This window comes from Mustela putorius, unplaced genomic scaffold (genome assembly GCF_011764305.1).
Source record: "Mustela putorius furo isolate JIRA1106 unplaced genomic scaffold, ASM1176430v1.1 tig00003944_pilon_pilon_pilon, whole genome shotgun sequence".
In the NCBI taxonomy this organism is placed as follows: domain Eukaryota; kingdom Metazoa; phylum Chordata; class Mammalia; order Carnivora; family Mustelidae; genus Mustela; species Mustela putorius.
In genome coordinates, this window is record NW_025422088.1 from 6,068,177 (window position 1) to 6,083,319 (window position 15,143).

A 15,143-nucleotide genomic window follows, 5' to 3' on the forward strand; every position below is an offset into this window, starting at 1 on the left:
ATAGTTTTCTAAGTATAGATTCTGTGCCTCTTTGGTTAGGTTTATTCCTAGGTATCTTATGGTGTGGGGTGCAATTGTAAATGGGATGGACTCCTTAATTTCTCTTTCTTCTGTCTTGTTGTTGGTGTAGAGAAATGCAACTGATTTCTGTTCTGCATTGATTTTATATCCTGACACTTTACTGAATTTCTGTACAAGTTCTAGCAGTTTTGGAGTGGAGTCTTTTGGGTTTTCCACATATAGTATCATATCATCTGCGAAGAGTGATAATTTGACTTCTTCTTTGCCGATTTGGATGCCTTTAATTTCCTTTTGTTGTCTCATTGCTGAGGCTAGGACTTCTAGTACTATGTTGAATAGCAGTGGTGATAATGGACATCCCTGCTGTGTTCCTGACCTTAGCGGAAAAGCTTTCAGTTTTCTCCATTGAGAATGATATTTGTGGTTAGTTTTTCATAAATGGCTTTGATGATATTGAGGTATGTGCTGTCTATCCCTACACTTTGAAGAATTTTGATCAGGAAGGGATGCTGTACTTTGTCAAATACTTTTTCAGCATCTATTAAGAGTATCATATGGTTCTTGTTCTTTCTTTTATTAATGTGTTGAATCACATTGACTGATTTGTGGATGTTGAACCAACCTTGCAGCCCTGGAATAAATCCCACTTGGTCGTGGTGAATAATCCTTTTAATGTACTATTGAATCCTATTTGCTAGTATTTTGGTGAGGATTTTCGCATCTGTGTTCATCAAGGATATTGGTCTATAGCTGTCTTTTTTGATGGGATCTTTGTCTAGTTTTGGGATCAAGGTGATGCTGGCCTCATAAAATGAGTTCAGAAGTTTTCCTTCCATTTCTATTTTTTGGAAGTTTCAGGAGAATAGGAATTAGTTCTTTAAATGTTTGGTAGAATTGCCCCGGGAAGCCGTCTGGCCCTGGGCTTTTGTTTGGAAAAATTTTTTTTTTTTAAGATTTTATTTATTTATTTGACAGACAGAGATCACAAGTAGGCCGAGAGGCAGGCAGAGAGGGAGAGAGAGAGGGAAGCAGGCTTCCTGCGGAGCAGGGAGCCCGATGCGGGGCTTGATCCCAGGACCCTGAGATCATGACCCAAGCCGAAGGCAGCAGCCCAAACCACTGAGCCACCCAGGCGCCCCTGTTTGGAAATTTTTAATGACTGTTTTAATCTCCTTACTGGTTTGGGTCTGTTCAGGCTTTCTATTTCTTCCTGGTTCAGTTGTGGTAGTTTATATGTTTCTAGGAATGCATCCATTTCTTCCTAATTGTCAAATTTGTTGGCGTAGAGTTGCTCATAGTATGTTCTTATAATAGTTTATATTTTGTTGGTGTTAGTTGTGATCTCTCCTCTTTCATTCATGATTTTATTTATTTGGGTCCTTTCTCTTTTCTTTTTGATAAGTCTGGCTAAGGGTTTATCAATTTTATGAATTCTTTCAATGAACCAGCTCCTAGTTTCGTTGATTTGTTCTATTGTTTTTCTGGTTTCTATTTCATTGATTTCTGCTCTGATCTTTACGATTTCTCTTCTCCTGCTGGGCTTAGGGTTTCTTTCTTGTTCTTTCTCCAGCTCCTTTAGGTGTAGAGTTAGGTTGTGTACCTGAGGCCTTTCTTGTTTTTTGAGAAAGGCTTGTACCACTATATATTTTCCGCTCAGGACTGCCTTTGTTGTGTCCCACAGGTTTTGAACCGTTGTATTTTCATTATCATTTGTTTCCATTATTTTTTTCAATTCTTCTTTATTTCCTGGTTGACCCATTCATTCTTTAGAAGGATGCTGTTTAGTCTCCATGTATTTGGGTTCTTTCCAAACTTCCTTTTGTGCTTGAGTTCTAGCTTCAGAGCATTGTGGGGTGAAAATATGCAAGGAATGATCCCAGTCTTTTGATACCAGTTGAGTCCTGATTTAGGACCGAGGATGTAATCTATTCTGGAGAATGTTCCATGTGCACTAGAGTAGAATGTGTATTGCGTTGCTTTGGGATGAAATGTTCTGAATATATCTGTGATGTCCATCTGGTCCAGTGTGTAGTTTAAGGCCTTTATTTCCTTGTTAATCCTTTGCTTGGATGATCTGCCCATTTCAGTGAGGGGAGTGTTAAAGTCTCGTACTATTATTGTATTATTGTTGATGTGTTTCTTTGATTTTGTTATTAATTGGTTTATATAGTTGGCTGCTCCCACATTGGGGGCATAGATACTTAAAATTGTTAGATCTTCTTGTTGGACAGACCCTTTGAGTATAATATAGTGTCCTTCCTCATCTCTTATTATAGTCTTTGGCTTAAAATCTAATTGATCTGATATAAGGATTGCCACTCCTGCTTTCTTCTGATGTCCATTAGCATGGTAAATTCTTTTCCACCCCTTCACTTTAAATCTGGAGGTGTCTTCGGGCTTAAAATGAGTTCTTGTAGGCAACATTTAGATGGGTTTTGTTTTTTTATCCATTCTAATACCCTGTTTCTTTTGATTGGGGCATTTAGCCCATTAACATTCAGGGTAATTATTGAGAGATATGAATTTAGTGCCATTGTATTGCCTGTAAGGTGACTTACTGTATATTGTCTCTGTTCCTTTCTGATCTACCACTTGCAGGCTCTCTCTTTGCTTAGAGGACCCCTTTCAATATTTCCTGTAGAGATGGTTTGGTGTTTGCAAATTCTTTCAGTTTTTGTTTGTCCTGGAAGCTTTTAATCTCTCCTTCTATTTTCAATGATAGCCTAGCTGGATATAGTATTCTTGGCTGCATGTTTTTCTCATTTAGTGCTCTGAATATATCATGCCAGCTCTTTCTGGCCTGCCAGGTCTCTATGGATAAGTCTGTTGCCAATCCAATATTTTTACCATTGTATGTTACAGACTTCTTTTCCTGGGCTGCTTTCAGGATTTTCTCTTTGTCATTAAGGCTTGTAAATTTTACTATTAGGTGACGGGGTGTGGGCCTATTCTTGATTTTGAGGGGCGTTCTCTGAACCTCCTGAATTTTGATGCTCATTCCCTTTGCCATATTGGTGAAATTCTCCCCAATAATTCTCTCCAGTATACCTTCTGCTCCCCTCTCTCTTTCTTCTTCTTCTGGAATCCCAATTATCCTAATGTTGTTTCATCTTATGGTGTCATTTATCTCTCGAATTCTCCCCTCGTGGTCCAGTAGCTGTTTGTCCCTCTTTTGCTCAGCTTCTTTATTCTCTGTCATTTGGTCTTCTATATCGCTAATTCTTTCTTCTGCCTCATTTATCCTAGCAGTGAGACCCTCCATTTTTTATTGCACCTCATTAATAGCTTTTTTGATTTCAACTTGGTTAGATTTCAGTTCTTTTATTTCTCTAGAAAGGGCTTTTATATCTCCCGGGAGGGTTTCTCTAATATCTTCCATGCCTTTTTCGAGCCCGGCTAGAACCTTGAGAATTGTCATTCTGAACTCTAGATCTGACATATTACCAATGTCTGTATTGATGAGGTCCCTAGCCTTCGGTACTGCCTCTTGTTCTTTTTTTTTATGGTGAATTTTTCCACCTTGTCATTTTGTCTAGATAGGAGCATATGAAGGAGCAAGTAAAATACTAAAAGGGTGGCAATAACCCCAGGGAATATGCTTTAACCAAATCAGAAGAGATCCCAAATCGTGAGGGGGGAGAAAGGGGATAAAAAGAGGTTCAGAAAGAAAGAAGGAAAAAAAAAGAATTAAAAAAAGAAAACGAGGGGCGCCTGGGTGGCTCAGTGGGTTAAAGTGTCTGCCTTCAGCTCAGGTCATGATCCCAGGGTCCTGGGATCGAGCCCCACATAGGGCTCTCTGCTCAGCGGGTAGCCTGCTTCCTCCTCTCTGTCTCTGCCTGCCCCTCTGCCTGCTTGTGATCTCTCTCTGTCAAATAAATAAATAAAATCTTTTAGAAAATGAATAAAGAAAAATACAAGAAAGAAAAAATATATATATTAGATAAACTAGTTAAAAACGTTAAAAAAGAAGAGGGTAAAACTTAAAAAAATATTTTAACAGAAGAAGAGAAAAAAATGAAAAAGAAAAAAAAATTAAATTAACTGCAATTCTAAAAAAAATCACAGGGAGAAAGCCATGAGTTCCGTGCTTTGCTTTCTTCTCCTCTGGAGTTCTGCTGCTCTCCTTGGTATTGAAACTGCACTCCTTGGTAGGTGGACTTGGTCTTGGCTGGATTTCTTGTTGATCTTCTCGGGGAGGGGCCTGTTGTAGTGATTCTCAAGTGTCTTTGCCCCAGGTGGAATTGCACCGCCCTTACCAGGGGTCTGGTTGAGTAATCCGCTCAGGTTTGCTTTTAGGAGCTTTTGTTCCCTGAGCGCTTTCTGTAGAGTTCCGCAGCGGCCTCCTGGTCTCCGGCCTGGAGGAGCCAAGAGCCTGGGGCCCCACTCCTCAGTGCGCCCTCAGAGATCAGCGCCCAGTAACTCTCGTCTGCCTGATCTCTGGCCTCGCTTTGAGCTCACCAAGCCTGCGACCGGTTCAAGGTAATCCCGAGCTGTGAGCTTACTGTTGGCTCTGTCTCTGTAGCCGGCTTCCCTGTTCCAATACCCGCAAGCTCTGCGACACTGAGACACCCCCGATCCTTCTGTGACCCTGCGGGACCCGGGAGCCGGCCCCTACCCCCAGAGTCTATCTTCCCGTCGCTTTGGATTCTCTTCTCCGCCAGTCCTACCTTTCAGAAAGTGGTTGTTTTTCTGCTTCTAGAATTGCTGTTCTTCTCTTCGATCTGCCGATGGATTTGCAGGTGTTTGCAATCTTTAGATAAGCTATCTAGCTGATCTCCTGCTAGCTGAAGTAGTCTCAGCCTGCTACTTCTCTGCCATCTTGACTCCTCCTCCTTCCTAGTAATTTTTTTTTTTAAGATTTTATTTATTTATGACATAGCCAGAGAGGGAGCCCAAGCACAAGGGAGCTGGAGAGGGAGAAGGGAGCCGAATATGGGGCTGAGCAGGGAGCCGAATATGGGGCTCCATCCCAGGACACTGGGATCATAACCTGAGCTGAAGGCAGACACTTAAGGACTGAGCCACCCAGGGGCCTCAACTGCCAATGATTTTAAATGAGACCATCTTTGTGTATCAATCTCTGTGGCTTTTCTCAAAGTTACTTTCATTTTATTGAAAAGTGAGATATATTGTTATTTAATCCCTTTTCCACAATGGGATTTATGTGACAAGAGCCAAGCCTATAACAAAAAATATTTTGTTATATGATCCAGTTTCTGTGATCTAACATTTATAAGTGAAAGTGTATAGAAAAAAATGGCATTGATATTTTTGTTATATACATCTTGCTTTTGTACTGTTCGTAATAAAATTTTTTTTCTTTCTCCACAGTAATGATGCTATCCTCTCAATTTATAAAATCATTCTTCGTAATATTTACATATGATTTTACTTCTCTTCATAGAACTGTTGATAGCTATTTTGTTTACATATAATGTTATAGGAAAATCTATATAAGTAAGAGGATGGTTTGTGTAAATAAGTTACTTCCACCTAAGTTTAACATTCAAAGCATCTAAATTTATTAAAATGTATAAAATATGTCCATGGTGATAAGACATGTAAGAAACCTGGAATTTATTTGTTTTCCTTTTTTTCTTCCTTTTAGGTGTCCAATGTCTCCAGCATCAGTAGATTGCCAACTCCCTGTCCTTGCAACACCCCAGCCAGCATTATGCTAGTTCTGTCATACCCATCCCCGATTACTGCAGCAGAATGGAATCGTTCTTTAGTTGTAAGGTAAGTTTCCCTACCCACTCATTTCACACACATAGACTCAGCTTTTCATTTTACAATATTGTGTAGTTTTGTAAGTTTTTTTAAAGTTTCTTTTCCCATTTGGTTCCTTAGGTCATCAATGTATCATATTCAAAAACTTATAAAACTGCATAATATAAGAAAAGCCTTATCTTGTGACCATAGACCAGCTTCTTTTTGTAGTAATCCCTATGAGGTTATAAAGCCTCCATTGTTTGACATTTGGGGCATCTCATGGAAAGGGAGCTGGCAATCTGCAGCTGCTGTGGACATTGGATGAGAAAATATTGAAAGGTAAGCTTCAGATTTAGACCATATTGTATGCCTTTGGTTCCATGGTGTATGCTTGAAATTCATACTTTATGTTAAACTTTATAGTAAATTCATGAAAGAAAAATACTGCTCTCCTCTTCTTTAACGTGATCTTCAGTAAATGTTTGCAATATTAAGTTCGCATAATACATTGGGATTATCTTAGAAGGTAATTTTTATCTGTGAAAATAGTGGGAATTCTAATATCGAATGAAGTATTAAACAAAAATAATATTAAATAAAATAGTTCATTTATCCCCATTTTCACATGTTTGTAAAACAAAGCTATTGCTAACTTTTAGCTTATTAAATATATTTTTTATTAGAGAAGTGGTTATAACACTGTTCCACAAATACCTTTTACTAATCCTTCTACCTGCTGTCTTTGATTCTGTATTGATCACTACATATAAAGATTGTAAGAGCTTTCTGATTTTTTTTATTCCATCCATATTCTTTCCTATGTATTTGAAGAACAGGGAATTTGCTGTGTTCCTTGTTTTTTAATTCACTTTTAAACTTTAGAACGCTATAATTTTAAGTACTATTATAATTAAACAAATGAAAATAAGTTTCCTGGGTTTTAATTTTTTCATTACAGAGACACGTATAAAGATAGGTACTTTCACAATATAATTTTTTGTTTTTTAGACATTGTCTGTGTGTAGACCAAGTGGTACAGCATTATGTAGTGGAAGGAGAGTTAGATTTTAACATTCAGAAGAGCTAGAATTCTAACTGAAAAATCTGCTTCTATCTGGAAGTACTTCCCTGTGATTCACTGAGCCAACTTCTCTCTATAAAATTATGTTCTTCTCATTCCCTTTAGGAATTAGTTGTAATTAAATACAATTAAATTGTCTCCTTGTTTGATTTAATAATTTCATCCTAGAAGAAACACAGTAGTTGTCAGTTTTTCCTTTCTGTGTATATAAATAAAGTTCATCAATTAGAAAAGAATTTGCTAGCTTTTAGTTAATGACCTAATTTAAATTCAGGAAATATTTGATTTTACATAGATTTTTACTTGAAACCCAAGTTAAGGCATATCATTGCCATCTCTAACTTCTTTTTGTAAAATTTATAAATTTTTTTCTGTTTACACTAGTCTCATTGTATACTCCCAAGACCACCAGTAGGCAGAAGGGGACATGGTGTTTTAATTCCATTTGGGTTGTATTAACCAAAGAAGATGATAAATGAAACAAGCAGTATGAGTTTCTTTTTTAGTGTCAAGTGGGGAAAACACTTTACCTAAAATACCAGTCCCAGACCAGTAATACTGAACTTTTTAAAATTTATGTCCCCCTTTGATAAACATAAAAACTGTGGACACACATACATCATGACAGGATAAAGTGATATCCTTCATTGAGGTCATTGTATTCTTTGTATATATCTTCTAGTTTTTGTCAAACTTTACTTTCTGCAATTTCTGATATAAGAATACTAGACCTTTTGCTTTCCAAGCACAAAATGATTAAATATGCATTTTAAAAGGAGAAGGGAATTGGGGGAAATTGGAAGTGGAGGTGAACCATGAGAGACTGTGGACTCTGAAAAACAATCTGAGGGGTTTGAAGTGATGGGGGTGAGGGGTGGGAGGTTGGGGTACCAGGTGGTGGGTATTATAGAGGGCACGGACTGCATGGAGCACTGGGTGTGGTGAAAAAAATAAATGAATACTGTTATGCTGAAAATAAATAAAAAATAATTTAAAAAAATAATGAAATGCCATACCATCACTACCCTAGGTTGAAAATATACACTATAAAGAAAGGGAAGAAATAAAAAAAATATATAAAGTTAGAAGGCCATAGCCATTTTCAAACAGGTCAATGGATAAGACAGAATTATATGAAAATTAGAAATCTAGTCTCTGATTAATATTTATGACCCCTTCTCTGTATATAGTTGGCTAGTTCAGTAATATATTTCCTGGGCATTGGATTATTTAAAATTTAGTAATCAAAATAATATCAGAAGATGAAATGTAATCTTTTTAAAACTCTTTTCTACAAGAATTAATGCTGTATTTTAGTAGAGACATAAATACAACTGACAAATGTGTTGAAATAATGACATTTCATCTACACAGACTCCTTTCTCTTCCCGTGCCTCAGTCTACCTAGTCCCAAGGTCTGATAATACTGCTAGTCCTTTCTCACTCCCCACACCATCACCACTACACTAATCCAGATAGCAGCCAGACCACCCAGGTTAATTCTGCATCTGCCATTCTTCCCCATATAACCCTCAGTTACAAAGAATTCAGCATGCCTGGTGCTCTCTAGTCTTTTAAACTTTTCCAATTAATTACACCATAATGGTGATATAATTAATTACTCATACCTTTCCTCTTTCTGCTTCCTTTAGCTTAGGAAAAGTTTATTCTCACCATTTCATTTTTGGGCCAAGTAGTAATTCAAAAGTAGAGAAATAATGTTGATGTGCCCATTTTTTTTTGTTTTTGTTTTTGTTTATTTTACTAAAACAGAATGCTACCTTATTCCGCAAATGATTTTAGGTTGACTCTCATTTGCCTTTTCATCTTCCTCACTTAGCTCTCCCTGGGGGAAAGTATTATTTATAGTTTAATAGTTTTATTTCCATGGGTCAGAATAAACACTTTGTACTATCACCTAGCTTTTGGAGCGGGGGAGGGTGGGAAATAAACTTTTGAAGTATAATTTACTCTTAAGGTGGGTCCTTTGAGAAAGCATTTGACAAGAGGGAAGGTTTTTCTAGGTTATTATATGAGATAATTGCTTTCCTTGAATTTTTGTTCACAATATTTTCACTTGTCATGCCATTAAGAAGACACAAGAATTAGTCATTGAGCCTAGGTTCTGTATTCATTATGTGCACATATGTACACATAATGATCCAATTTTAATTAACCCATTAAAATAATTACACATCTTCCTGCACTTCAAATAAACAGTTTAAAAACCTCAGAGGTAGAAATGTAGTTGTTTATTTCTTTTTTTTTTTTTTTCTAAAGATTTTATTTATTTATTTGACAGAGAGAGATTACAAGTAGGCAGAGAGAGAGAGGAGGAAGCAGGCTCCCTGCTGAGCAGAGAGCCCGATGCGGGACTCGATCCCAGGACCCTGAGATCATGACCTGAGCCGAAGGCAGCGGCTTAACCCACTGAGCCACCCAGGCGCCCTAGTTGTTTATTTCTACATGCATAAACATTTTGTTGTTTTAAAGCACAAAATGTTGGAGTAGGAACTATACTATTAATCATTTATGTTTGTGGATAAAATTTCATGTACACAGATAACATTTCACATTTCAGTGAATGAAATGTTGAAAGTTTTAGATATATATAAAATCGGGAAATTTAGGCACAGATTTAAAATACATTTTGCTCTAGGGAATAGTTTTTTTTCTTTCTTTTTTTTTTGGATGGGAGTGGTTATTTTTCTCACAATGTTCTACACGTGCAAATTAACTGAAAAATTGCTATGAGACGAAGTCTAATTTTTGCATGTCAAATGTGACATATATGTGTGTGTGTGTATATATATATATATATATATATAGCTATATTTTTTGTTATAAAAGAAAAAAAGTGAATGGACTGAATGGTATGTGAGTTATATCTCAAAAAAAAAATACAGCATGGTTATATAACAGTAGGTGAAGATGGTGATGATGTTGATAGGTATGCACTATAACATTATGGAGAGGGGGGGCAGAGTTGGCTACCTAAAGATACAACTGCTATAAACTTACTGTTCCTATAGTATATGAATAATTTTATGAGTACTGCTGAAGTGTATTTTTACTGGAGGTTTTTATAATGTATGTTAGATTGCATTATGTGATACAGCTTTGAAGAGGTGGTGATGTAGTTCTAAGAACTTGGACTTAGGCATCAGCTAGATCTAGTTTCAAGTCATAGGACCTCGAACAATTATTTAATCTCTCTGAGCCATTGTTTCATCATTTCTTATGTGAGACTAAAATGTACATACAGTAGAATGTTTTCATAATTGCTTGAGTACATGTGTGCTCTCGTGCTCATAGAACCACTTCCTCCCTCCCCTCTTCCTCACTTTCCTCCCTCCTCCCTTTCCCCCTCTAGATATAGGTACAGATATAGATACATGAATGAAATACTTGGGCTAATACTCAGCAAATGGGAAGGGGGTGTCAGTAATTATTAACTCTTACTGTAGCTATAGCATTATAGTATTGTAAATTATGACCATTTATCTGCTTGTCTGTGCTGGAAACATTTTAAAGTACAGTAATTATAAAATTTCCTGAGGAAACTTCCTGAGGAAGTTTGTTAAGGCTGATTTTGAATGTAACAATCCTTTTTTCTCTTTTTCCCCACTCTGGGATAATTACAAAAACTTTACAGCAGTGAGCCTATCAGTTACATATTTAGTGAATTTATATATATGTTTATATTTTTACATGTATTTAGTAAATAATTTATTAAAATATTTATAATTGGGGGCGCCTGGGTGGCTCAGTGGGTTAAGGCCTCTGCCTTCGGCTCAGGTCATGAACCCAGGGGCCTGGGATCTAGCCCCACATCAGGCTCTCTGCTCAGCAGGGAGCCTGCTTCCTCCTCTCTCTGCCTGCCTCTCTGCCTACTTGTGATCTCTGTCTATCAAATAAACAAATAAAATCTTTAAAAAAATAAATTTATAATTGACCCAATTAAAAACCTCAAAAATTGTCTCCTTGTTTGATTAAATAGGTTTTAGATTTCTCCAAATAGAATTGAGAATCTCTAAACTATTACAAATAAGATTTATTATAAGACATTTTTCTCCTTTATAGCCTTCTAAAGAAGATGTACTCATTTGATGGGTATTGGCATTTCATTTTGTGTTTTACTCAGAAAATAAGGCCTGACATTCACTTTTAAATTAAATCTAAAGGATTTACTTTAATATTGTGTTTTTAGGGCAAATGGTATCATCGGAGGCAAGCAGTAAAAGAATTGCATGGCACGTTGATACGCCTTTTAAATGAATTGCTGCCATGGGAACCAAAGTTGATGAAAGCTTTTCAAAGAAACAGGTAATTAGAGGTTTATAATCTGTTTTACCTATTTTAAGGCTCTTAATCTATGATTATGGGGAGATATCCTGGAATCATTTTGTAATGTTCCATTGATTTATATTTCAGGAGATATTTTTGAGTCCCTACTGTTTGCAAGGCACTTCCTAAGCCCTGAAAATATAGTATTGATTAAATAAAACAATGCTCTGTGGCTTACATTCCTTTTCTTTTTTTCCAGTTTTTTTCCATTGTGGTAAAATGCACAAACAAAATTTACCCTAGTAATTTAACTAGTTTTAGGTGTATAGTTCATTGGTATTATATACATTCATAATGAATGTTATTCTTAACCCCCATCTATCTCCTGAACTCTTCCTCTTACAAAACTGAAACTCTATACTTATTAAATAACTAACTCCCCATTCTCTCTTCTCCCCAGCCCCTGACAGTCACCATTCTACTGTCTGTCTATATGATTTGACTACTCTTAATTACTTCGTATAATATACAATATTTGTGGTTTTGTGACTGTCTTATTTCACTTAGCATATTTTCAGGGTTCATCCAAATTGTAACATATGTCAGAATTTCCTTCCTTTTTAAGGCTCTGTGGTATTTCATTGCATGCATATACCTACATTTTGCTTCCTCATTCATCTGCTAGTGGGCACATGAGTAGTTTTCATGTTTCAGCTATTACAAATAATGTTGCTGCAAACATGGGTGTGAAGATATCTCTTCAAGATACTGTTCTCAGTTCTTTTGGTTTATACTTAGAAGTGGAATTGTTGGATCATATGGTAATTCTAATTTTTTAAAAATTTTTAAAGAATCACCATAGCCTTTTCCACAGTGTCTATACAGTTTTCCATTCCCACCAACAATACATAAGGATCCCAGTTTCTCCTAATCCTTACCAACGTTTGTTATTTTGTTTGTTTGTTTTTTATAGTAGCCATCCTAATGAATACTCGGTGGTATATTGTGCTTTTGATTTGTATTTACCTAATGATGTGCTTATTAGTTATTTGTGTATCTTTGGAGAAATGACTATTCAAGTCTTTTGCCCATTTTTGAATTAGCTTTTTGATTTTTTTGTTGTTGTTGATTTTTAGGAATTTTCTGTGTATTCTGGATACTAATGCTTTACTGGGTATATGATTTGCAAATATTTTCTTCCATTCTGTGTGTTACCTTTCTGTTTTGTTGATAGTGCCTTTGATGAATAATTTTTAAAATTTTCCATGAAATCCAGTTTCTTTTTTTTTGTTTATAGTTGTTGCCTGTGCCTTTAGTGTCATTCCCAAGAAATAATTAGTAAGTTTAATATTTAAATTTTGAAACCAAGTAATTTAAGCATTCCCGCTTTGTTTTTTATTTTTCAAGACCATTTTGGCTGTTTGAGGTCCCTTGAGATGCCATTTGAATTTTAGGATGTTTTTCTATTCCATAAAAAACATTGGAATTTTGGTAAGGATTGCATTGAATCTGTGGAACAATTTGGGTAGTATTGACATCTTCAAAATATAAGTCTTCCAATCCATGAATATGGGATATGTTTTCATTTATTTAGTCATCTTTAATTACTCCTCCAGTGTTTTGTAGTTTTCATTGTACAAGTCTTTCACATCCTTAATTAATTCCAAATTATTTTATTCTTTTTGATGCTACTAAAAACAGAATTGTTTCAAGTTGTTTTTCAGATTGATTACTGTATAGAAATGCAACTGATTCTTGTGTGTTGACTTTGTATCCTGCTACTTGCTGAACTCATTTACTACTTCTAACAATTTTTATGTGGAATCTTTGAGGTTTCTATGTAATAAGATCATGTCATCTGTAAAGAGAGATTTATTTTTTTCCTTTGCTACATGGATGCCTTTTTTTTTTTCTTGACTAATGCTTGGTCTAGAACTTTCAGTACAATGTTAAATAGAAGTAGTAAAAGTGAGCATCCTTGTCTTGTTCCCAAACCTAGAAGGAAAAAGTCTTTCACCATTGAGTGTGATGTTGACTATGCATTTTTCTTGTATGGCTTTATGCTGGGTTAGTTTCCTTCTATTCTCAGTTTGCTGAGTATTTTTATCATGGAAAGATGTTGAATTTTGTCATTATTTTTCTGCAGTTGAGATAATCATGTGGTCTCTTCACTTTATTATTTTAATGTAGAGTATGACAATCAATTTTCATATGTTGGACTATCCTTGCATTCTAGGAATAAATCTCATTTGGTCATAGTCATAATCCTTTCAATATGCAACAGAATTTGATTTGCTTATATTTTGTTTACCCGGATCAGTATCTTATCTGGGGGAGCATGGGAAGATGGCAGAGAGGGTAGACCCTAAGCGTGCACTGCCCCATGTTTACAACTATATATCATCCACATCCAAGTCATTAAACCAGAGAGCAGTCTGAAGACTGGCAGAACAAACTCCACAACTAAATATAGAGAAGCTGCAATCTGAAAGATTAGGAGGCCAGAAAGGCAGGGGGAGACTGCTAGTAGGAGAAAGGGAGCTGTGTGCATGGAGAGGACAAATAAACAGGAATTTGTACCAGGAAACTCATATGGGAAAACTAATCCCCGTAATGTTTGGCTTAAAAACCAGAGGAGCTAAATTCTATGAGTTTGTAAAAGCAGTGGCAATTGGAGCTTGTAACTTTAAAAGTCTTTAAAAGCTGACACAGCACTGGGTGAGCCAGGAGGGAAAGTGATAGTTGGGTCCCTGCCCTTAAAGAGAGCGCAGCCTGTGCAGAGAGGCAACATAAAATTGGCAGTTTACACAATGCCATGGGCAAACAGGAGACATATTTGTCCATACTGTTTTCAGAGCATATTGATGGATTTCTTTGAAAATGAGGGAACTGGCATGTACCATTTTCCTCCCCCAGCCCCCAGGATAACCATAAACTCCCTGTGGGAGAGGAGGCTGCACAGATATTTGTAGCCTGGACCTGGGGCGCAGAGCAAATTTTGTTAAAGCTGCGTGTGTGCCCCGCCCAGACTCTGGGTGTATACCTGATGGGGTTTTGGAATATAGGTGAGCTTCAGTGGGGTGGAGTCCGGAGCCAGTGACCAAGAAATAATTCTTCAGACATCTTTGGTGCAAAACGGTCTTTATTAAAGTATGGTGACAGGACCAGTGGGCAGAAAGAGCTGCTGCCCTAGGGTTGTGAGGAGTGTGTTCGGGGCAGGTAAGGAAAAAGGGAGGTTTCAAAAGGATTTTTCTATGTTAAGACTCACAGGATACTGGAGGCCTTATCATTGTCAAGTTAAGGTTTTTCCCTGTAGCAAGGCATTAACATGAAGATAGTTGGGAACTTCCTGGAGGAACATTATACTCTGCTTGCTTCAAGTGTCTGTTAATGGGCTGTAGATTATAAGAACATTATATTATATCTACATGTTCTTCTGGAAGCTAGGTTATTGATAGAAATGCTTTGTTCTTATAGATTTCTAAAACATTTGTAAACTGCGAGAGAGTCAGGTCTTACAAGATTGTGATCTCTATAGAGGCCTTTCCTTGGCCTTAGGCCAGCCAGGAGTGCCTGAGGAACCATGGGAGGGTGGGTGGTGTGGGATATCAGCTTCTGCTTTGTCCTCAGCTTGCATTCTCTTCCCTCATCATACCTGCTGCTGCAGACCATGCCCAGCCATTGTCGTATGCTCTCCACAAGCTTCACATCCCCAGCAGCCACAGCATTTTGGGAGATCTGGCATAGGACTAGTTGCCCAGTGCAATTTAGCTAACACCAGTACTCCACTCCCAAGTTCCCTGGTGGGCATGCCCCCTCAGAACTGGTCTGCCTGAGCCCCACTAACACCAGATAGTAAGCACATACCACAACAGGCAAGAGGGTCAGTGCAGATGGCTTCACTGAAAGGAAAAGTGACTCAGACATAACAGCAGGATGTAAACAACACACGTAGGATACTCCCCTAAAGTGCCAGGTTCTGTTTAACAGGGGGCACTGCACTTCAAGGGACTCCAGGACTGCCTCTTCATGAAGTCACTTC

The 15,143-nt window shown here is 37.1% G+C and overlaps 1 protein-coding gene across 2 annotated transcripts in view; it reads left to right on the forward strand.

Annotated features, from left to right (window-relative positions):
• The window catches only part of KIAA2026 (KIAA2026 ortholog), a 140,307-nt gene that overhangs the window by 104,044 nt on the left and 21,120 nt on the right, over window positions 1–15,143 (forward strand). For both annotated transcript variants that reach the window (XM_004781968.3, XM_045069853.1), the window contains one exon: window positions 11,025–11,140. In XM_004781968.3, coding sequence (XP_004782025.1) covers window positions 11,025–11,140 — 116 coding nt within the window. The remainder of the gene's footprint in view (window positions 1–11,024; window positions 11,141–15,143) is intronic.